This window comes from Onychomys torridus, chromosome 5 (genome assembly GCF_903995425.1).
Source record: "Onychomys torridus chromosome 5, mOncTor1.1, whole genome shotgun sequence".
In the NCBI taxonomy this organism is placed as follows: Eukaryota; Metazoa; Chordata; class Mammalia; order Rodentia; family Cricetidae; genus Onychomys; species Onychomys torridus.
In genome coordinates, this window is record NC_050447.1 from 38,554,927 (window position 1) to 38,579,620 (window position 24,694).

The following is a 24,694-nucleotide window of genomic DNA, read 5'->3' on the forward strand; positions in this document are numbered from 1 at the left end:
AGCCCTGGCCAAGAACTGTTGGGTTTGGGGTGGGGCAGGTGATTCAAGACACTGAGTCAGACTACTGGGGACTGAGGAATGTATTAGATGTCATTTAAACCCGACAGACAAGAGGGGCAGAGGGCCAGCAGCATGGTGGGCTGCAAGGAGAGTTGAAGAGCCCACAGCAGAAGAGCAGCTGGCAGGATCCCTAGAGAAAATCGGGGCTCAGGGGACAGAAGAGGGTCCTCTCGTGCCTTGTTAGGATGGGGAGTTCACAGCAAGAAGCTGCAGACAAGCTCCCTGATTCCCAGACGGGCAGCAGGGAAGGAGTGAGAGCAGGATGTGGTACCTCTGATCTGAACTCACTTTTCAGGTGAGATGTGATGGCGTGGGCAGGTCTGCTAGCTGGGGATTCACAGACAGTGTCTATGGGGCCTGTGGGGATCTGAACAGAGGCTGAATCCCAACAGTCTGACAAGACAGCAGGCCTGAAGGCTCCTGAGGTCAGGCAGTTGGGCAAAAGGGAAACCATGGTGGTAAGAGCTCTCACTGCCCCTGGCCCTGTCTCCAGTGAGCACTGACTGCTCCCCTTTCTTGCCCAGGACTCCCAACCCTCAATGGGTGCAGTGGTCCTCCTAGCAGGTGGAGTTCTGAGGTCAGAGGCCCTGCTCCTGATGGTTGCATTCAATACAAATCAGTCTGGGGTTCTAGGGAGCTCACCCTAAACTGCCATACCTAAGCCTCCTGTCCACTGAATCTTGGAAAGGTATATGGCTCCAGCCTCAGAATACTGGGCTTTTTCTTGTGTGTGGTGTTTGAACAATGGGCTCACTTGAAGGACTGAGCTCACAGGTTTTCCCGGAGGACAGTGCTATAAGAACTAGTCGCTTGTCCTATGTGCTTTTTGTCTCTCCACTAAAGCCACCAACTTTTAGTCTGGGCACTGAGAACCCATTTGGAGCAGTGAGAGCTCTTACTAAAGGAGCAGAGATGTGTTCAAGGGAACCAACCCCAAGTCATCTCTCCTGTTGTCTTTGGCCAGTCTGTCAGCTGACCTGGGGGCAGGGCACAGATAACTCCTTCTCTTCTTCCCTGAAGTATCCCAATAGAATTTTGTGAATGTGTTTCAGATCCTAATTCTCCCTGCATTTACAACCTATTTAGCAGAGAATGAGAACAGTCTTCCCCACACAGTGCTCCAGGACAGGAGACTATTGCTGATGTCACACTCATCCCATTTATTGAGCACAGACTCATGGCATGCCTTGTCTGGTGCATTACATGTGTTGTCTCAGTGGTTAGGGACTCTTACTGCCCTTACCTATAGATGAAGAAACTGAGGCCAGAGTACCATGCTCGATACTTTCTTTCCCCTGTTCCTGTGAGGCTGGAACTTCAGTGTCCCAAAGCACCCAGCTCCTTAGGGCTCCCAGATAGTAACAGCCAGGAGAGTATATTTGTGGTTGTTCTCTTCATTAGTTCCTTTATCCTTTTAAGTACATTGAAGCCTGGTGGCCTTAGGCCTGGAAATGAGATGGCTCAGGGGTACATATAGAGAAGCAGGAAGAAGACAAGGGCCCAGATAATGCAGAGATATACCCCCAGAAGCTTATAGTTAACTGGATTCTTGTACACATGTCCCTGGGGCTGGGTAGATAGCCAGGCCATGACAGCCATCACTGAATGTTATCTCCTGTGGGTGAGGATGGTGAAGTGAGGCTGCCCCAGCAGCTGTGTCTTCAGCCACCTCGTCCAAGATCAGCCCCAGCTGGGCCTGCAGTTACTTGATCTGTAAGAATGTGACACTTGTTTCTGCAAACAGCCCCTCAAGGCTAGGGAGACTCTGCCATTCCAAAGTCACTCAGAACCAAGGCAGCCAGGCTGTCCCCAGCGTGGACCTAGAACAGCGCATTCCAAACAGCAGAAAGTTGAATGAGGCCTGTCTTTAAACTGAGCTTTTCACTCAAGATTCCCCAGCAGACTCCCGAAGGGTTGTCTGGAAGGGTCTTAGATGGAGGATGTTGTCTAGAAGAGTCTTGGATTTAAGGTAGCAGGATTTGGAAGTGTGGAGGGTTATGTAGAAAGGTCTTGGGGTTGAAGGCTGCAGGGTTTAACGATAAAGGGGTCTGTTAAAAGTCTAAGGAATGAGAATGACAGGTGTTAAGGCATCTGCAGCTGGGGGGCTGGCACACATAAAAATGTCTTCTAGTTCCCAGCCACTTCCCTATAAAGATCAGGAGAAAACACAGAGGAACCCTGGGGTGTTTCAGTGCCCCTGGAGCCTCTGACCACCAACAGCTCCTCTGGGAGACTTGTAATGCCCTGGGTGGTTTTGTACATTCTTTTATACACTTGGCCTCATACTTCTGGAGGCTCAATGTATGCTACCACAGCCAAGCTTGATTTCCAAGGACCCCTACATCCTGTCTGCCTGTGCCAGTACCTGCCTGCTCTTTCAGGAAGAGGCTTCTAGACCAGAGAGAGGCCAGCTGAGAAACTGACAGTCTCTGCTGCCTCAGTTAGCCTGGCCCTGCTTACTCTACTATTTCAAAAGCATGAGCAGCCAAAGAAAAAAATGACGTAACCAAAATGTAAAGGTTTGTGGGACTGGTCATAGAAGCTCCCTAGCATGTATGCATGAGGCCTGTAGCACCACAAAAGTTGTTTTGTTTTTTACAATACTGGAAATTTAACCCATGACCTTGAACACTGTAGGCAAATGCTTTACCATTGAGCTGTGTCCCCAGCCCAAATATTTTTTGTTTCAGAGGACAGTATCAAGAAAGTAGACTAGGGATGTAGCTTTGTAGTGGAGTGCTTTCCTGGCAGAAGTCAGGATAGATCCACAGAATAGGAGAAAATGCTAATAAACCACCTACCCAATAAGAACCTACGTACATGTAGAACTCTAATAACAGAAAGACAGATAGTTCCGTTTTGGAAAAAGGCAAAGGAATTGAGTAGCTGTTTCTCCAGAAAAGATAAACATAAGCGCCATAAACATGAATAGCATTATCGCTAGAGAACTGCAAATCCAAACCACAATGAGGCCCCACTTCGCATCCACTAGGATGACTGTAGTGAAAGACAGATAACATGTTGGAGAGGGTGTAGAGAAGGTCGAGTCTCCTTTGTAGCCACTGTGAAAAATGGCCTGGCAATTCCTCAGGACCCAAACAGTTTCCATGTGATCCAGCAGTTTCAGCCCTAGGTATATAGCCAGGAGAAAGGGAAACTCTCCATACAGAGCCTGTAAGCATGACAATTTAGAGCAGCATTATTCATAATAGCCACAGAGTGGAAACCACTAAGTCCTCACTGTTTGATAAATTAACAAATACAGTATGATGTATCCATTGTTTGGCCATAAAAATGAATAAAGAATGGATATACACAACTAGGATGAGCCTTGAATATATGCTGCCTGAAAGAAACCATATTAGGTTCCATTTATTCATGCAAAATGTCCAGAATAGGTAAGTGTATAGATAAGGATTGGTTTCCAGGGCCTGGAGGAGAGACTAGGAAGTAAAGGAAATACAGGATTCCAGTAGATGAATGATTAAAGTATTCCACAGCTAGTGGTGATTTCTGTACAGCAAAGAATATTCTGAAAACTTGGTATGCTTTGAAAGGCATACTTTATGGGGCAAGGATGAGACTAATAATGTTTTTAACAAAGATGTCCTGATATTGCGTTGGGCAGACTGAAAAATCCCACTGTCCTTGTCACCCCTTTCCAGCACTACAGTGAAGTCACCATGCATTAGAAAGGAAGGAAGGTGGGCAGTGGTGGCGCATGCCTTTAATCCCAGCACTCGGGAGGCAGAGTCGGGCCGATCTCTGTGAGTTCGAGACCAGCCTAGTCTACAAAGCGAGTTCCAGGAAAGGCGCAAAGCTACACAGAGAAACCCTGTCTCGGGGAAAAAAAAAAGGAAGGAAGGAAGGAAGGAAGGAGAATCCTGTGGGGTGTGTGACTAGCCCGCAGCAGAACAACCCAGCAGCCTTCCTCTTGAAGCCTCACCAAGGGCACATGTGCAAGAGCAGGCTGGAGGAGTGCTGGTGTGAGGCTCTGAGCATGTTTTCGGCTGAGGCATGTGAAAGAGCAATGCAGTGCTGTTTGTATTACACAGCCAGCCAGGGCTTTGCAGATTTTAAGAGTAACACCCTAAAAGAGCACCTTCACCCAGTGGATGCCAGTGCTAGGTGAGGATCCAAACAAGTCACCTGTTTGCTCGTGTTTGCTGTCTTCAGCCCAGTCCTCGTGCATGATTTATGTTTTTTCTCAACACTAGGAAAGGAATTTATCTTGTGCCTCATGGGGGGTTGCTAGCTTTGCTGAGCATGGAGAAGTTGCACCTAACGTCTTTTTTTGTTGTTTTAGTTTGGGGTTTGGGAAAGGGGGGTTGTACAGGGTTTCTATGAGTAGACCAGGCTGGCCTCAAACTTAGAGATATACCTGCTTCTGCCTCCTAGGTGCTGGGATTAAAGGTGTGTACCACCATGCCCAGCTGTCTATCTAAACTCTTTATTCTCTGACTGGACACTGATTGTCCTTAATTTTGCAAAGTAAACCCACATGTATCTAATTTGTTGGGAGAACTGTGTTCATTTGTTTTTATTTTTTACGATTTATTTTATTTTGTATTACATGAATATGTGTGTAACCATGTGTGGGTATATGCTCATGAGTACAGATTCAAATGGAAATTAGAAGATAGTGTCAGATCCCCTGAAGTTATAGGTGGTTCTGAGCTGCCTGGTGTGTGTACTAGGAATCAAACTCAAGTCCTCTACAACAGCAGTACATGCCCTAATCACAAAGCCATCTCTCCGAGTCCTGTTCGGATTTTCTTTTTTCTTTCTTTTTTTTCAAGACAAGGTTTCTCCATGTAGTTGTGGTGTCTGTCCTGGAACTCACTCTGTAGACCAGGCTGGCCTTGAACTCACAGAGATCCGCCTGGCTCTGCCTCCCGAGTGCTGGGACTAAAAGCGTGCACCACCACCGCCCAGCCCTGTTTGTTTTTCATTGTAGCACCTAATGGAGGTCTTACACAATGATCTTCACTGAGTGCTATGGAAATAGGTGGAGGAGTGAACCAGCAAATTATATGCGCTTGTTCATACTCATAAAGTCCTTGCCTTCCTGTCTGTGGCCCTTGATTGGAAATTTTTCTCCCATCTTCTTACACACACCTCTGACATTTACGATTGTATTCTGTCTCTCACCCTGTAGACACACAATCAGACTAAATCCTGGCTCTGTTTCTTTCTCTGCAGGTACCAAAGGCTTAGAATGCTCTCCTTCCACCCCCACCATGAACTCCTACTTTTACAAGTTCATGATCAACCTTCTGCAGACATTCAGCAGTGAACGGAAGCTGCTGGAGGCCAGAGGCCCGTTCATCATCAGGTCAGCCCCATGTGCCTCAGCTTTGAATCTCCCACCTGCTTCCCTTTCTTTCTCCTCCCCCTTCCCCGACTTTGCATTGTTCTTGGAAGAAATGAAGAAGGTTCTTCCCTCACATTGTGGTGCTACCAATGTGAAGCAGGTAGTCCTTGGCATTTCTTTTAAAAACTGAGTTAAGTGTTTATTTCTTGAAAGTATCTCCCTTCTGGTAAAATATCCTCTCCCTAAGTGCCACCATTGTTCTTTGGAAGAAGAAAGTAAGTGAGCCAGACAGACAGAACAAGACAGGGGCAGGATCCTAGCTACTAACTAGCACAGGATTTGGCCAGTTTAGTGAAGCCAGGCTCTTTAATTGACTGAACCTAGCCTTGGACAGGTCTGAGAACTGTCATCCCATAGCATCATAAAGCAGCATCACCAAGAAGGGTGCCCAGTGTCACTTTCAGGCTAATGAAAGCTAGATCAAGAACAAAACCTCCTGCAGACTTCCCAACAAAGCCATGTGGAAGAGCCTACCAGAGTGATCCAAATGGTCCTCGATGCTCTATAGCAGTAGATCTTAGTTCTTCTTATTAAAACCTGCCAAGGCCTCCCTCTTGACCAGTGGAATCAAAACCTCGGGGTGGTGGGGTTCTTAATGTAGCTGAGGGTGCTTAGGGAGCAGTCTGTATTGGTGTGGTCACCAGGGTGGAGGAGCTGGGTACCCCAGCAGAGCCCTAGTTTACACAGAACTTGATGGCAGGAATGCACATGAAGAGTTTATTTTGCTGTGAACCTGAACAAAGTTGAGCAGAGCTCGTCCTCTGAGGACTCAGTATACCCAGCATGGCTATCACTCAAGAGCTATGCTGAGTTCTGAGTGAGAGGGCATCAAGGCCAGCCTCCAGACCAGGCCTCACTCCACCCAACACAACCATACATGGTCTCTTAGCCCTGGGCACCGGCACAAACAACCCGGTTAAGTGGGTTCTTAACCTTACTCGGGTCAGTCAGAAGCTCCAGGATGGGGAGTGATGGGACCAGATTTCTGGCTGTGTTGGGAGAATGGGTTGGAAGGGTTAAGATGGATAGACAGCGGGGATGCTCTGGTCTAGATGCGACTGGCAGTGTTGATTGAGGCTGAAGTGCAGGAGGACAAGGGAGGGGTCATGAGAGCATGCAGGCCCTGAGCCCTGAGAGTATCAGAGTGAAGACAGTCACACTCTTGAGTTTCAATGGCTCTGAGAACATCAAAAGTAAAATGTTGGAGCAGCAGTTTGATGCATCAAAGAGAGACCTAGTTCTAAGATGCAAGCCTGGAAATGGATGATGTAGTCACTCAGTCAACAGATAATTACTCAGCACCAGTCCTGTGTACAGTACAGTTCTCGTTGGTTCTGCCCTGTAGAATTTTCATTTTTAGGGAATAAGAGGAGCTGAGTGGGGGAAGGAGTCTGAGGTTGAGCCCTAAGAAGCTTCATGAGTGCTGGTTGGGCAGAGGGAGAAGCCAAAAGAGGAGGCTAAGGAGGGCCAGAAGAAAGGTGGAAGGGAGTGGGGGTGTGCAGGAAGATGAAGCTTGAAGATCTGGGAGCTGAGCTGAAGCTGCTCAGCCACAGAGTGAGCTCAGGAGATGGAAGGGGAGAGGAGGGAGGGTGATGGAGAGACCTGTCTGGGAGGGGGAGGGAAACACTGGCCAGATGAAGGTCAGAGAGTGGAGTTGAAGACCCCTGAGCTAGGCCAAAGGACTGACTCGTGAGAAAGGACAGAAAGAATAGTAGGACCACAGCAGGCGGAAGGGGCTTCTGATGTCTGAGCTCCCAGAAGGGTGTCCCTGTGGTCTGGAGGGGTTATCAGCCCTCAGGACTGTGGGCTTTGAATCCAGTAATTCCTTGTGGTGGAGCTGTCGGATGTTTAAACAGCATCCCCAACTTCTACTCGCCAGGTGCAAGTAGCACCTGCCCCCACTTACTTTGAACAATCAGAAATGTTCGGAGACTGGGCAGGTAGCTCAGATGGAGAGCATCTGCCCGTGTGCTTGAGGCCCAAGAATGTACCGTTGAGAACCACTGTTAATCTAGAAGTTGCTGCAGTTGCTGAAGTTGCAGTAGCACAGTGGACCAGTGTGTGGTACCACTACAGACGGACTTTTCACCTCGTTGGCCAAAAGAAGAAGATCACTATGGGGTTTTTCCCCATGGAGTTGGGCAATTCCAGTTAAGAGATTGAAGCAGATATGAGATATAACACCAGGGGCCCACACACATCAGAACAACAGAATGTCCTCATAGGAGTGACAGTTAACTTCATGTGGTTTTCCAGACTGCAGAGGTGTCAACACTCTTGATGAGCATTCTTCATCTGGAAGACTCCAGGAACCAGTAGAGAGAGGGGGCTTTGGAAAAGGTAGGGGTAGACAGCTTACTCTCTGGAGAACAGGGCTGCCCTGGGTTTTCCATGCCTTCCTAGCTTCAGACTAAAGTCTTGAGGTAGGAGTTTAAAATGGTACCCAGCATCCCCAGAATGCACACAGCAGAAATGCAGGTGGCATGGACGTGCTTGGGCCTCCTCCCTACCTGAGACTCCATAAAGCTGGTAGTCAGGACACTACCATGTTTCTGTTTACAGACTTCAGGCCAGTAAGACTTTGCTGGCTTCTTAGTGTCCGGGAATGATAAGAATTCTCATTTTTGCTTAAGGGAAAGTGTGCTTAAGAAGCAGTGTGCCAACTAGGATTGCTTGGAGCTGGGCTGCACACTCCTCAGTCTGCTGATTCAGCACCCACTATGTTATCCCTCTGGGGTAGATGACAGAACTTGGAACCTCAAGGACCCCTGAACATCTAAGGATGCTAAGGAACCTGGGGCCAGGACTATGGTCTCAGCTCTTCAAAGGGCTCAAGAGCAGGGCCCGTGGGTCATCTCTCCTTGTCCTCTAGGGACTTGGAATATCCAGCAAGTTGCTGTTCAGAGCTCAGTTCCCTCAAAAACTATGCTGGGTTCTGAGAGTTCATCAAGGTCACACCCGGCACAGCCATATAGAGGGTCTCATCCCTGGGTACTGGTGCAACAGTCCTTCACTAAGATCTCTCCTTGGCCTTTGCTCTAGCCATCCAGCTTGTCTGCCACCATGTCCCAAAACCTGTGCCTCCCAAGCCAGTGCCCAGCCACTAGTGACGAACCCTCCATGAGGGCACACAGACCAGGATCTGGCATCACAGACATGCAACTCCCTCCCTGCTCCCATGGTTGCACAAGAGATGAGACCTTCGATGAGGTGGGGTGGTTGGCTGCATCCTGCTCTTCACTTTATAGAACTCTTTTCTGCTAACAGCTTTGAAGAGGGAATATACTAAAACTGAGTATTGTGGTTCACAACTGTTATCCCAGCACTGGGGAAGCTGAGGTAAGAGGATTGCTGTGAGGTCAGGGCCAGCCTAGGCTACATAGTGACCTAAACAAGCCTGAGCTATAGTGGCACCAGACTTGAGTTCATTCCCCAAAGCCTATATAAAAGCAGGGCATGGCAATATGTGCCTGTAACTCTCATGTTTGGTGTGGGGGACAGGTAGATCCCTGAAATTCATTGGCTATCTGGATTCACCAAATTGGTGAGCCTCAGGCTCAGTGAAAGACCGTGTGCCAGTCAATCAATAAATAAGTTCAGAGAGCACTCCAGGAAAGACACTGGACATTGACCTCATGCTTCATGCCAAAAAAGAACGGCATGAAGGGTATGCTAATGGCACACACACTAATGGAGCCACAGGCCTGATGAGGAATGCAGTAGATGGTTTCTCAGCCCCTCCTTCAGCTGTTCACTTGTTCCTCTTCTCCTAATTCTGCACACTGATAAAGATAAAAGGTTGCTCCTATGAACAAGTTAGAAGCCATTATTTGTGCAGCTGCCATTTGTAGGAAGATAAAGGCATCCAGAGCTCTTGAGAACAAATATCTAGTGGGTTCTCAGTTCCGAGAGAGAATTGGAGAAATTTCTTTAGTCTCCTCACCCCACACTGTTCCCAGACTGCACCTTGATGTGGAACCAGAGACAGGCATGGAAGACCAGAGCTCCAGCTTGGCCTCAGTATCCACCCAGCTCTTTACCTTGTAGACATAGTCATCTAGGTCATGGATTGAGATTGAGGGAGCCAGTGGCACCAGGCCCTCATCTTTCAGCCAGCCTCACTGGCCCTAACATAGGTCTAGGCTATCCTTGGTTTGGTTGTAGGGAAGTTGAGGCCCAGCTCACAATTGGAGGAAGATGGCACACACATGAGACAGGGTACCTCAGATTTGCCCACACACCCTCAAAGCCTAAGGAAGTGTGTGGCATGTGGAATAAGGCTTAGATTCTGTCTTTAGTTAGGGTTATTGCTGTGATGAAACACCATAACCAAAATCAACAGGGGAGGAAAGGGTTTATTTGGCTTATACTTCCACATCACTGTTTATCATCAAAGGTTGTCAGAGCAGAAACTTAAACAGGGCTGGAATCTGAAGGCAGGAGCTGATGCAGAGGCCATGGTGGGTTACTACTTACTGGCTTACTCCTTACAGGTTGCTCAGCCTGCTTTCTTAGAGAACCCAGAACCATGTGCCCAGAAGTGGCCCCACCCAAAATGGGCTGGGCCCTCCCCCATCAATCACCATTTAAGAAGATACCCTACAGGCTTGCCTACAGCCCAGTCTTACCAAGGCATTTCCTCAATTGAGTTCCCACCTTTCAGATGACTCTACCTTGTATTAAGTTGACATAAAAACTAGCCCACTAGCACAGCTTCAGATCCCAATTCCTCTCAGTTGTAACCTTTGTAACCATGTGACATGCTTCTGGACCCTTCCTGCTTTGTCCATAAAACATAGATGTTAATGAAATGTTAATGGAGCCCATCTAGCCATTCTATGGTGAGATTGGGTCAGCTCCAATGGGTTCCAGCCCCAGTGCTGGTGATGTTTGATGGAGAACTGCTCTCCAGCCCCTGACATGGGCATGGCCTCCACTTCCCCTGGTGGTCTCTGGAGAACAGGAACAGGCTTCTTGGGAGAGTAGGATAACTAAACCTTGTGTCCTAAAAGCTAGCTTTGCTGCCCCAGTGGCCAGGACACCCACCGGCGCCCAGCCCGGCCCCACTGAAACAACTCTCCTAAAGTGGGTGTTGGTGTGCATTGCCCTCCTCCGGCTTCTTCCACCCTCCATGCTAATGCTAGCTGAACAAATCCAGGCCTTGTGTGCCTGTGAACCACCCCACTTATACACAGGAGAAAAGGAAAGGAGGGAGAAAAGCTAGCCTCTTTGATAAGCTGTGATATGAACTCTGGCGTAACCCAACAGCTGTGATCTTTACAAGCCCGCTTCTGTGCTGGGAAGTAGCAAGTCTGAAGACACTCCACTCTGCCTGCCAACAGGGCCTCTGGCCAGCCTTCTTTGGCTCCATCAACTGAGAGTTTTCCCCTCCTCTTCCTCCCTGCTGCCTTGCAAAGAGCACTTGCCAGAGAATGCTTTCAATTGTAACAAGCCACTGTGTGCTGTGTGAATGCAAGGTCTGCAGCTTGACTGCCCAGTTGATAGTAGATAAGTCTCAAGCACCCTCCCTGGGACAAGGGTGCTCCTAGGATGAGGCAGGTATCCAGAAAGGATGATCCAGGACCCAAGTAGGTAAGGAACACAGTCATGAGACTTCCTTCCAAGCTATCCATCCTGAGGCTCCATTCTTGTCCTGCTCTCCCCACCCTATGTAGATAGGCATGGCAGCCTCTCCCTAACAATCCCAAACACATGCTCCTACTAATTAATACTGCCTCCCCTAGCGCCCTGTGTTTGCATATGAGCCTAGTGTCATGAAGAGGGAGGGAAGGGAGTTGATTGGCCACTGCGGTAGAGACACTAGGAAGGAGGGTGTCAGAAGCCACTCTTGGATTCCATAGCTGGGAATTCTGCTAAGCCCCTCCTTTGGGTTAACCTCCCCCCACCTCCAAGCCCAGTTCTCTCATACCCCCAGAATCCCCCAAGTATTACCCCAGTCTCTGGAGTCCCTTTTCCTGGAAATATCCTCCCCTTCAGCCTGTGAGTCTTTGTAATTACCACCTCCCCTGTTGGGGACGTGGACCAGGCCCCCGAAAGCTCAGTGTGCTCTGCTGATAGAAGACAGTGTCAAGACCTGCTGCCCTAGTTAAACTGGCATTTCAGAAAAGCACGCCTGGTCCTGGTCGTCGTGCCCAAGAGTGGTCTAAGGGCACCAGTCAGCCCTCTTCCTGTGCTCTTTAATGATTGCCTTCGTTTGCTCAAAACAAAAATAAATTACTGCAGCAAACACGCACCAGCCTGGATCTGCCTGCAAGAAAGATCCTGACACCCCCCCCCTGGGATTGCAAGTGGGATTTGATCTTCTATTAGTTTGCAGCCATATTGAGTGGGTCTCCAGCTGAGGGCAGGAGACAGGACATTGAACAAAACATTGAACAAAACTCGAGGAAACCTTAGAACGTCTGACACCCTGCTCAGGAGAAGCTTCTCTTCTTGCCAGCTTTAATTAAAATCTGCCCAGCTCCTTGTGTGAATCTTCTAGAGCTTTCCCCATTTGGGGCCCCCCTACCCGACCCTAGACCTGGGGAAGTGATGTTTTTGTCTCGACTCAAAATAGCAAAGGGGAGTGTTCAGCAGAAGCCATTTTGCATAACCAGCCCTCAGCCTCAGATCTAACTGGAGACAATTCTGTGACAGTGAAAGCGGCACCCAGACCCAGGAGTCTACTCTAACACAGACAGGTAAAAAGATGCTCAGAAGGGACAAAATGCACCTACCCTGAGCCAGGACAAGTGACTAGCATCCCAGCCTAGAAACTGTCTTGAGCTAGGGTCATGCTGCTCCTCCGAGCAGTCCCCATGCCCGGCATACCCACTGGTACTCCCTGTGAGAGGGCTGTCTTCTGGAAAATGGAAAACACATGTGATGGGCCTTGTTAGGCCAGGCTGGGATTGATTAGGTCCTCCTGGGGCCTGTGGGGAGGAGCAGAGCACTGGCCAGAGGGAGCTGGGACTTCAAAGGGCAGCACCCCCACATGCTCCGAGCAAGGCTCTGTGTGCAGAGGTTAGAGACCACAGGTGAACAGGCTGAGGGAGGCCATGTGTCTTTCAGGGTGACCCTTGTTACCACAGCCCACACAGCTAAGTTCCCCCTAAGCCAACTCTGTGCCACAGTTTCCAAGAGGCCCTGGCAGGAGGGGAAGATTCATCAGCAGATTGGTGGGGAAAAGTTGCTCAGCTTAGAGCCCCCTCCGTGGATATGCAGTATTGGGCTCCTCGCCACAGAGATGTGGCACCTGCTTGGCCCCCATCCAGCCTTCTACACAGTACCTACTTTATGGTCCATACACCTGAGATCTCAGCCCATAGCCCAGGCAGCTGGAAGGACTGGGGGTGATTATAAAGAGGGGTTTTCAGGGGCTGAAAACTTGATAACGAATTTCAGTCTGAAGCTTGTGAGCTTGTTTCCAGATGGACTCACAAAACTCTCTGAATCTGTTTAGATTTCACCTAAGTATGCCAGGAAACTTACAAAGTTTTGACATTGGTAACTCAAACAGCTTGATGAATTAGCAAGCAACTTAAAGTGTGTCCTAGTGTAGAATCTTAAAAAAAAAAAAAAAAAAAAAGCATTGGAATTGGCCCCTGAAAGTCATATTGCATCCTCCTGCCTTCCTCTGCATGAAAACCAGGACAGACAAGTGGGGTCCTTAGTTTCCAAGTGCTTGTAAAGCCCTGGAAAGAGCTCCGGTTGCATCCTGTCCATCCATTGGATGGTGCGTTTCTCAGGAAGCCTTCCTTTTTTCCTGCTATCAGGGCAGCACACGTTTCCTGGAGCTGCCTTTGAGACAGACCCTTATGAGGCTCTCCCTTCTTGTCCTTCACATGATTGCTGGTACCACAGAGCGCCCCCCACCCACACACACACCCTGGGCCATGACTTTAGAAGGTTTCTCTCATATGCATGTGTGAAAGGCCATGTTGCCCCTTGCAGAAAAGGAGAGGCCTCATCTTGAGTGTGGGTGATTACCATTGGAGAAACTTGGCCTGGGGGGAACTGTGGTGCCAAACTCTGCCACAGACAGTGACCATAGAAGGCAGTCCACAGGGAAGGTCAGGCCTCTTCATACCTTGGCTTGGGAAGGCACACCAAAGAGGCCTTTGGGATCTGAAATGGACAATGGAACTCTGTAAAGTCGATTGCCTCCGCCCTCAGGAGACTGTAGGCTTTTGGTCGGTTACTGTTGTCTTCATCCTTGTGGCGTTTTTTAATGTCCCTATAACAGTAGAGCACTCCCCCACCCCTTCACTCTCAGACTTGGGATATGGTCTGCAGGAGGGTGGACCCCAGAGCTGAGGTTTCTCCCTGGATGTGGGAACTTGTATACAAATAAGGGTAGTGAGATGTTCAGAAGCGCCGTCCGTGAACACCAGCAGACAGGCTCAAAGACTCCATGCCGCCCCAGCGCACCAGCCAGGGAGCCCACAGAGCCCAGAAGGCACACCTGGAAAGACCCAGTAAGTTCAGGTTGTCCCTCCCTGAGAAGTGCAGTGTCTCTCCAGACCTGAAAGCCCATGTCTTCCAGTTTCCACACTAGGGCCAGACCCCGTATCAGCTAGACCAGCTCCCCTTTCCACAGAGCAGAGGCTGCTTCTTGGAGAATGACTGACAGTGACCTTCGGCAGACCTGACCTGGGGCAGCCATGGTGCTGAACTCCACCAGGATCCTGGGAGGATCTTAGCTCTCCTTCAGAAGCACCTGCACTCCCGTGGACTGCTCTGGCATTTTGACAGTGTTTCTCTTGGTCAGAATCTGACTATCGCTCAAGGGGACACATCTCGACCCTTTTCCCCTGGCTTATCACAGTGTTTGAGTCCTCCACATCGGCCCCACTCATTTCAGAGCTACACTGAGGTGGACTCAGGGGAGTCTGGTCAGCTCTTTTTTTTTTTTTTTCCTCTAGGCTCCCATCAGTTACACGTGAGGTGTGTTTTGAGCCTGGGCTTTCCTCTTGCCTTCCAGATGCTGCTTTTTCGAGAGCCAAGTTTTTATCTTTCTCCTGAACCCAGCTACAGCCACACCCCGAGACCCATCCTCATTTGTGTGCGCTTTGCCTTCAGTCGTCAGTAGACGTGTCCTCAGGCAGGTCTTCTTACACCTGACAGTCCTGAGGATACCCAGCCCTTCTCCCTGCCCCAAAGGATGTGATTTGGAGACTCCATCCTGTGCCAAGAAGTGCCAACTTGATTTTAGCTTGATTTTACTATTTCTGGTCGTCACCCCCTTTCGTAACCACACTTTTGCCTCACTTATCTGGGTCTGTCTTCCTTGTCCTGCCTGCATAGCAGCCTTCCCTCCCTCTGTGCTGCGATGCCTTTGTGAATGGAAATTTTAAGAAAAATATACCAGACGTATGGCACATGCCTGTAACCTAGTACTTCCTGAGTTCAAGGCCAACCTGGGATATGTAGAGAGACCCTGTCTCAAACACAAGAAATGCATAAACCATGAGTGTACTATGGGTCAGCTAATTTTCACTAGTTGTCCCGTACATGAGATGCACATTCAGGTGAGAAATAGAGCCCTGTAGCACTAGCCAGTCCCTTCATGAGTTTTCTAATATCTGCCTCCCTACCCTTCCCCAAGCAGCCCCTCCCAACCTTCTGGAGATTCTGAACATCATTTAGTTTGTGTTCTCATATAAAGCCTGGCTTCTCTTGCTCACACTGAGGCTGTGCAGTTTCTGTGTCTACTGTAACAGTTGTTCACATTTCCTTAGGGTCTCCCACTGTGTGAAAATGCCATAATTTATTATCTTTTCTATTACTGATGGGCTTATAAATTTAATTCTTTTCAGTCAGCGTGATTCTGAATAATGCTGCTGTGAATGTATGACCTTGTGCGTGTCTTTTGGGGTATATATTGATAGATGGATGGATGGATGGATGGATGGATGGACGGACAGGCGGACAGACGGATGGATGGATGGGCTGTGGGGTTCTGGGAGGAGCAGCCTAACCAAAATCCCTCACAGAGTAGGAAGCAGCAGAACTCCAAGGAAAAGGAACAACTTGCGGGAAGATGCTGAGCAGTCCAGAACAGATGGCTGCCTTACTGAACAGTATACTTTCTGTACAATTCTGGCCATTACAGGAATTGAACCTGGGGCGCTTCACATCTATGCGCTTCCCCACTAAGCTACTCTCCCAAGCCTGAATTTTTTTTGTCTGTACATGTTCATGTGTGTACACATGGGTGTGGGTGTGCTCACTATGTGTATGGACACCAGGGATCAGGGATCAACATCAGGTGTCTACTACTCTCCACTATTTTTCTTTGGAGACAAGGTCTCTCACAGCCCGGCACTCACCGATTGTATAGACCCACCAAGCCACAGGGCTCCTGCTGTTGCCTCTGCCTCCTCTCCCTGTCCCAGTGCCAGCACTGGTATTACCAGGTGCATGCTGCCATGCCCAGCTCTTAAATCTTCTTAATTTGGTTGGTTAGTTTGTTGGTTTGGTTTTAGTTTTTAGAGGCAGTCTCAGGCAGCCCAGGCTGACCTCAAATTCACTGTATAGCCAAGGTTGGCTTTGAACTTCTGGTCTTCCTGCCTGCACCTCCCAAGAGTTAGAAGTATAAGCATTCACCACCTTGCCTGACTTTAACATGGTTTCCTTAAGTGAAAAGTAAAAGAGAGAACCCTGCAATCTCCTGCTACTTGTGAGGATTGAATGAGACGTACCAGAGAGGCGGGCATTGTGATTGAGTGGGGCTGCTGTGCTCCTGTGATAGCACCAGGGAGGCTCAGGAGGTGGTGAGTCTTTGTATTATTGCTGAGCCCATCCTCCTGACTGCCCCTGCTGCTCCCTTGGCCTCGGCTCATTGGCCTTCAAACTTCAGTGTCCCTCTCTGTAATTCTGGCCATCCTGGGAGTGCTGGGACTAAAGGCATGCGCCACCACTCCACCACTGCCAGCTTTGGCCTTACATTTTCAAAAATAAAAATAAGCAGTAAGTGGCTTAGCTGGTGAAAGGTGCAGAAACCTGGCGGCCTGAACTCAGTCCCCAGGTCTGAGGCCTGTCTGAAGGTTGGGTTGCCCTCTAACCTGCACGCGCATCACCCACCACACACTAATAATAAATAGGATTTTTGAAAAATAAAAAGAGGGTCAGCAAGATGGCTAGGCAGGTAAAGGCATTTGCCATGCAAACATGGTGACCTAAGTTCAGTCCCTGAAAGGCACATAAAGGTGGTCATCCACACATGTGCCATGACACATGCACTCACACATACACATCAAGCATACATACACAATGTTAGTTAGTTAGTTAGTTAGTTAGTTAGTTAGTTAGTTAGTTAGTTAGTTAGTTAAAGGCATGGGACATGGTGGCACACACCTCTAATTCCAGCACTCAGGAGACTGAGGAAAGAGGATCATATTCAAGGCCAACCTGGCTACAAAGACCATAGCTCAAATTAAATAAAGTTAGTGTGCAAGCAGGGACAGGGTTGGTTTTTATTAAAGACACAAAGTCAAAGGCTAGAGCCATCTCCAGAACTGGGTCCCTCCCATCCTCACAGCTGGTTCAGGCTCCTCTTGTCAGGCCCAGCTGCATGACAGAACAGCTCACTCCTAACCTCTCAGCAGCAAAGCCTTCAGCAGCTGTCCTAGGCTTGAGTGTCGTTAGACCAGTGTGACCAGAGAGCACCAGAGCCTTACTGTCCAGCCTGGTGCAGGAAACTGTGTGATCATCCTGGGCACAGATGAGGAGCTCTTCATGGGACCAGAATCTAAGACAGTAGGCACTGGGGAGGCAGCCCCCAACAGACCCTGTGGTCTGGATTCAGATGCCAGGTACAGGGGAGTGGAAGCAAGGCCAGAGAGAGAGACCCCCTCACCTCCAACAACCATGCTCCATCCCCCCAAGAGAGCAAAGTGGAGTACAGTAATGTGTGTGACCCAGAGGAAAACACACACACACACACACACACACACACACACACACACACACCCGCAGCACAACCTGGGAACAGGCAGTGAGGAGGTGGTTGGCGGGAGATGTAGGCAGCAGACAAGGGGGCCACGCCTCCCCTTCCCTGGCAACACTGCACTTGTTAGAGACCGGAAGCACCGGTGCCAGCAGAGCCAGCTTCGGGCCTCTTCACACCTTACTGAAGAAGATACCACAAGAGTCTCAGGCAACAGCAGGGTTCTTTTTTTGTAAATATGTGTGTGTGCAGATGCATGCATCCCATGGGGTGGGTGGGTGTGGAGGTCAACCTTGGGTATAAGTCCTTGCTTTCCACCTTGTTTTTTAAGCCACCCTAACTGACCTATAAGCTTCTAAGGATTCTTCTATCTCCATCTCCTCTCTCACCCCTTAGGAGTGCTTTGATTACAGATACATGCTACCATCCAGACTCAGGTATAGCAAGCACTAGATACTGAACCATCCCCCAACCCCTCAGCTGGGTCTTTAACACAACCAGGAAACTGAGGCTCTGATTTTTTTTTAAGATGTATTTATTTATTATGTATACAGAAGAGGGCACCAGATCTCATTACAGATGGTTGTGAGCCACCATGTGGTTGCTGGGAATTGAACTCAGGACCTCTGGAAGAGCAGCCACTGCTCTTAACCTCTGAGCCATCTCTCCAGCCCGAGGCTCTGATTTTTAAGTAGCTACTTGTGTTGCCTTTGTGTACTGCCAGGGATGGACCCTCACAGCCATGTTCCCATAATCCCATAGTCTCAAGGAGGGTGTAGTGTGCAGCAGCATTGTAGAGGGGATTAGAGAGGCCGGCTAGTTGGAGAAGAATGGGGTACAGCAGTCTGTTCTGTGAATACTCCAGGCCCCACACCAGCTCTGAACTGGGGTGCCCGCCTGCACCAAGATAGCCGTAGTGGCGTAGGTAGACAGGTGGCACGAAAGAAATGCCACCCGGTGTTGTGACTGCTCTGAGGTAGAAATGTTGGCATGGAGGTGATGGCGGTATGCAGTTTGGGGCCAGTGGAAAAAGGGGGCCTCGCAGCCTTCACAAGGCCAGGAAGCTGTGACCTGGATCTGATATTTTCTCAAAGCATGAAAGTGCCCTAGTTTTCCCTCTCCTCGGGCTTCGGTAAAGCTGTGCCAAGATTGGCTTTTAAAGGCTCCCTGAAATGTGGTTTGAAGCCAAAGATCTATAGAGAGCCAGTGCATTTGTGACCTTGTTGAAAGTGCTTACTGAGGAAAATCAAGGGGTATGATGGGGTGGGACACCCCGTTTATAAATGTAAAGAAAAAATTATTTGGCCCATCCCCACTCCCATTCCTCTCCCCTCCTCTTTCCTCCCTGACTACTCACCCCATCCTCTCAGCATCCATGTCTGCCATTCATCCACACCCTGCCCCCACCTCCAATCCCTCACCATCCCCCATGCATCATCAGTGATGAAAAATACCAGTGGGTAAAAATAAGGAGCCCAGTGATGGCCCTGGAAACTAGGCCACAGCTGTCAGGCCAGGCAAGAGCCCTCAGTCTGAGAACGGAACTGCCAGGAGCAAGAGCAGACCCTCCCACTCCCCCCCCCCACTCCCCCTACCCCGCCCCAGCAGAAGAAAATCTACCTGGCAGCCAGTAAGGTGCTCCTGCTGCCGGCCCAGGGAGTACCAAGCAACCATTCGTCACTGAGCAGGTCTGTCCTGTGTACTCGCCAGGGTCAGGCCTGGTGCCCATCACAGTGAGCAGTGCTAGCCCTGCCTCCAGGGTTAGCCGTGATCACAAGCAGTAGCGTCACAGTATGATGGTGCTCTGGGGAGCAGATGGGGTGGGGTAGGGTGCCCAGGGAGTGGAAGAGCCAGGGAAGATTCCAGAAAAAAACGTCTAAGCTGAGCCATGAAATAGATGTCAGTAAGAACTCAGTGGGGGTAGGAAAGCAGAAGAGCTCCTGACGCTGCTCAGGAGTCCACAGGCCGGAGCCCAAGGCCTCAGACGGTCCTGTGTGTGACTGAGGGAGAGGGAACCCAGAAGTGAGGGGCCGCTGAAGTGCAAGAGCTGGTTCAGCAAAGTCCTTCCACCCATATGAGGTGTCTAAGTCCCCAAGAGAACCTGCCCCCTCACAGCCGCCCTAAAGCATAAGGATGGGCTGCAGGTATGCATGAGGCTGTGCCTGAAGTGAGTGATTGGCTTCCTCCCATGCTTCTAGAACTCTCAGTGAAGCGGAAGGCATGTGGGGCCCAGGGCCTGCGAGGAGAAAGAAATGGAGGGGCTCTCTCGCCCATTCCAACAGCTGTAGCTTTCACCCCACCCTGCTCTTAGTGTCATAAGACACCAAAGGTTAGTCAGGAAGGTGATGCAGGCAGCTTGCTTGACAAGGAAGGAAACTTAGGAAACTTGCTGCATTCTAGACAATTCTCCGTTCTTGGGAGAGCAATTTAAACAAATCATCTGAACTAAGCTTAAAACCTTGGCACCCCGCTCGTATGGCACCCCGCTCCTGTGATGGACTCTTCAGGGATGCTGGCTTCAGTCAGTTCACTCCAGGTCCTTCAGAATTTGGACTTTTCTCCACCCAGCCATCTCTCCTGAGGAGAGCTCATTTCCTTCCTTTCCCATGGGCTCAGCCCTTCCTTTCAGATGAATGGAGGTCTGCCTCTCCTTTCCTGAAGGAGACCCCCACCCCGCCTCTGTCAGAAGCCTGGCATTAACAGTTGGCAAGTCCTGGAGATCGCTTCCTTCCACCTGCCCTTGAAGCCTGAATGGCTGCACCAGTCCAGCTCCTCCTGCTCCTGCCGACCCCTCACCCCTGCAGCAGCATGGTAATTGATTTCTCGAATCTTCCGCTGTGTGTTTCACCTGAGAGCACTCGGATTCCTGACCCTCCACAGGAAAACCTGTCTATCCTCTTCCTGGGGGAAGGCCCAAGGAGGAGAAATAACTGCTCCTCCCATCCCCTTCTCACCCAGCAATGATGCATAAAGTAGAGAGAGGGCAGGTCTCCTACCCCTAAAGTCCAGCCCCTCAGAACAGTGACCCGGGCCTGGTGTCACAGCCAGAAGAGAAGCCTGTGGAATGGCTGTCAAGTGTTCCCTGTCTGACTTGACTCCACAGATAAGTATCTGTAGTCACAGCTTTGGGAAGTGGGGCACAGCCTGTTCATTCCTGTGGTGTTCTAGGGACCAGCTCAGTGTCTTTCCACTGTGTACAACCAAGGTCCCTTCTTCAGGCTGCTGACCAGGTAAGAAAAGACAGGCATTAAAGATGTCAGCAAACTAGCCGGGCAGTGGTGGCGCACGCCTTTAATCCCAGCACTCGGGAGGCAGAGGCAGGTGGATCTCTTGTGAGTTCGAGGCCAGCCGGGCTATAAAATGACTTCCAGGAAAGGCACAAAGCTACACAAAGAAACCCTGCCTCGAAAATCCAAAAGGAAAAAAAAAAAAGAAGAAGATGTCAGCAAACGAGGAGAGGCAGTTCTCCAACCCACGGCTGTGACCTTGAAGGGATGCTTCCCTCAGATAACACTGCCTGTGACCTGAGAATCTCCCTCCTGCCCCCTATCCTTCTTGTTCTCTTGATTTGGCTCCTGTCAGCTGCCCAGAAAGGCCCCCGTACACTAAAAATTAGGAGAAACTGAACAAGACAAGAGTGAAATTCAATTTTTCACATTTGTTTTATGTGTGTGTGTGTTATGTATGTTGGGCATGGGGTGTGGAGGTCAGAGAACAGGTAGGAATCAGCGTTTCCCTTCCACTCTGTGAGACCAGGAGACAGACAGACTGGGGGCATCAGTTTTGGGAGCAAGCACCCTACCCACTGAGCCCTCTCACCAGCCCCAAAGTGGTATTTAAATAGCACCCGTAAGGGTAACCTGCCAGGGCCAAGCTGTAGCTGAGTTGAGACTCTTGGAGCGCTCTGTTAGTGGCAGTGTTACCCACGGTGATAACCAGGACATTCGTGTGAGGCGAGGTGGCCGCTCCAAGTGAGGATGGGGGCCTGAGCTCCATTGATAAGACTTTCCTTATTTGTTAATTCTATTTCAGGAGAAAGCCTCCCGCTGTAGTAGGCTCTCCTGCCTCCATGTGGAGCCCGGCCTTTTTCCCACTCGTATTATGCTAATCACTCCTTGCAAACAGGCAGACTTTGTAGGAGGTTTGCCTGGTTTTAGATGAAACATACGCCTTTGAAGCAAAGAGCCACTGTAGCTAAAAATACCGTTTCCCGGCTGTTGATCCTCTCATTTGTAAAATGCATGTTTCCATTGTTAAATGTGCACCAGTCCCTCTCAGGAGAGGGAAGCCCTGCCACCATATCACCCAGCCAGGTCCTGCCACCCACTGGTGAGGCGCCACCTTCCATGAGTCCTGTTCTAGGGCTCTGCCACTGAGAATTTACCCAAGGGAGTCCCCAGATTCTCAGATGCATAGGCTTCTCCCCTCCCCACCACTGCCTAGCCATCATCAGCTCATGCCAGGCAAGCCCTCTACCACTAAGCTGTCTTCATTTGACAACAAGGTCTCCTGAAGTTACCTGGGCTGGCTTCTAACTTACTAGGTAGCCCAGGCAGCCTTGAATTTGTTAGACACTGCCCTGAACTCTCTGAGCGGGAGCACATTGGCTTTGAGGAGAGGGACTCTTCTCTTTGTGAAGGTCAGAACACGCGGGTGCTAAAAACCCCTATGTTTTGAGTGTACATGCCTTTAACCCCTCCATTTGGGAGGCAGAACAGGTGGATCTCTGTGAGTTCAAGGCCGGCCTGATCTACAGAGGGAGTTTCAGGATAGCCAGGGCTACACAGAGAAATCCTGTCTCAAAACCTGGTTGTGTGGCTGGCTGGTCTCTGCTGAAGTGGGCAGCATTGGGATCCTGAGGGGAAGAGAGTCACTCCCCTTTCCCTGGCACAAACCCTGTTCACAGGGAGCCTGATCTATAACCATGTCATGGATGGAGGCATCTTCCACAGTGACTCCCAAGGACACCTCATAACTAAGGTTCTTCTTTGTTCTCATGCATTTAACTCAGTAAAGGTTTCCTGGGCAGGGAACATTTGGTCCCAAAGCCTACTTTATACAGCTTAAAATTCCCTGAAAAAGATGGTCACAGATGGAGTATTTCCAACCTTCTGGGAAGGGAGTAAGAAAAGTACAAATTAAAGAAAACCTTCTTTTTTGGCTCCAGAAAACTGCAGCAGTCCCCTAGGCCATCTTTGTCTGCTCTCCTGGCCCTTTCACACACTGAACTTGTTACCACTTTCCAAAAAGCTCTGCAGTGTCCTGCTCTGTTGTCGCTGTAGTAGGAATTGGTGTTGGATTTCCTCTCTGCCTTCCACCGCTTACTCGGCGCTCTTTAGGTGGGCATTGTAAGGAGCCACAGAAAACCATCTAGTCAAAATCTCACAGAAGCCTTAAACTAAAGATGTGAAGACCAGAGATGCACCTGAACGAAGGACCGCTGTCATCTGTGATGTCAGATGCAGCCAGAAAGGCAGGGACAGCATCTGCCAGTGCAGCAGCTAGCTAGCTGAGCTCACTCCCCCAGGGACGCTGATGCCTCAGGAGGTGATTCTAGTCTGAGGTGAGAATGCCAGGAAGAGTCCTGGGTCTTCCTGAGAGTTAGTCTCTTTTTCCTTCTTTGTGAACAGAAGTCAGGATGATACACAGCAGGCAGAGACCAGCAGGGAAGGGAAGGGAGCAGTACCAGGCAGACATGAAGACAGAGGGTCTGGGGAGGCGAGGGTGGAGCCTTCTGCCCAAAGCTCCAAGGCAGAGAGAGCCCAGGCTCTACAGCTGCCCAGCTCCTGAAAGTACTGGTAAGTCACCTCCATTCTCCTATGGTGACATTGCTAGTACCCTTAGCAGCCACCCTGGTGGGCATGTTGGACAGTACCTCTCAGGCCTGTTCTGGAAGCTTGGGAATGCAGAATACCAGCTTCCAGAGAAGTGGTCTATGGAGAACTCCAATATCATATACATAGATCCAGGGGCTCCTCAAGTAGGGGTGTCTTCCTAGTCTGAGTGGGTGAGGTCACTGGTGGGACCAGACATGGTAGCTCTAAATGGAGAGGTACCACTACAGGTCCCAGGTTAGAACTCTCAGAATCCATGGGATGCTATCCATGGAAGACATGGGACAGGAGCAGGTGTCAGTCAGTATCCCTGTGGTCACCTAGACCCACAGCTACAAGGGCAGCATCTGAAGGGAAGCATTGCCACCTCAGACCATGACCTCATGTACACTGGAGCTGGGCCACACCAGCATGTGCTGTAGGGCGGAAGAGCACCGGGGAACCCTGCTGAGACCTCAGTGTCTGGCTGCACACTGCCAAGGTAGAAGGGAGTGCTGACTATCTGTAAATGTTTGGGGATCTATAAACAGTAATGGCGAGCCATCCCTCAGCCTAGGACAAAAGGACTCGCTTGGGAATGGTTGGGTGAAGTAAGAGAAAATGAGCAGACAGTGTAGTAACAGGAAGACTGTTAGGGTAGGGGAATACCCCAGTCATTCAAGGGTAGAGTGGAGTACCCCCACTGGGCTCTGGGCACACCAGAGAACTGCTCCTGTAAGTTGAAGAGGGCAGTGGCACAGATGAAGGGAGGGGCCATCTCTGCCATGGGCTTTCAAGCTATAGGAATGAAGAAGCTCTTAGGTGGAGAGGGAAGGGTGGTTTGCTTCTTCCTGCGGCTGCATATACACTGGCCAGAGAAAAACCAAGTTCTGACCCCACTACAGTCCTGAACTTAAGTTCCTTCTGTCCTATAGGGATTGGAGCACGTGAGCCAGGCTGAAAGGTGACAGGGATATATACAGCAGGAAGTCTGAGGCCAGAAGCAGCATGCCAGGCCAGGCAGCCTCTTCACAGACAAGCACCTCTGTGGGGAAGGCATAGCATGTTCTCAGGAAGAAGTCTAGCTTAAGAAGGTCAGAGCCCAGAGGGCTTCAAAGGGAAAGGGGTTACGTCATGACTCTCAGATAGTCACCAAGGAGAACCCAAGGCACTTAGGACTCAGGGTGCCGTTTCCCCGGCAGTATCAGCCCTGCATTTAGAACAGCAACTTTGACCATACCTCCCTGGGTGCCAGAAGTCATTGTATAAAAATCTCCCACTCTAGACCTCAGGTGACAACTGGCCTGGGACCCTGACAAAAGTTTCTGGGACCTGCTGTAGAGTCACTTCTGCTGACTCTCCATGGTCTGAGTTCAAGCTTGACTGTGAGCTGTGCATGCTCCTTCTCTGGCCCCTTGCAATATAAGCAATTGCCCTAGCAGCAATACTAAGCATGGATCTCAGAGCAACATTGCTGCACCCGTATGTGGTCACTGC

The 24,694-nt window shown here is 49.9% G+C and overlaps 1 protein-coding gene across 2 annotated transcripts in view; it reads left to right on the top strand.

Moving 5' to 3' along the window:
* LOC118583547 (protein VAC14 homolog) overlaps positions 1 to 20,170 on the top strand; it is an 89,703-nt gene extending 69,533 nt beyond the window's left edge. For both annotated transcript variants that reach the window (XM_036186952.1, XM_036186951.1), the window contains exons 14-15: positions 5,263 to 5,395; positions 20,001 to 20,170. In XM_036186952.1, the coding sequence (XP_036042845.1) occupies positions 5,263 to 5,395; positions 20,001 to 20,043 (176 nt within the window). In that variant the 3' untranslated portion in view covers positions 20,044 to 20,170. The remainder of the gene's footprint in view (positions 1 to 5,262; positions 5,396 to 20,000) is intronic.
* The last annotated feature ends 4,524 nt before the right edge of the window (positions 20,171 to 24,694 follow it).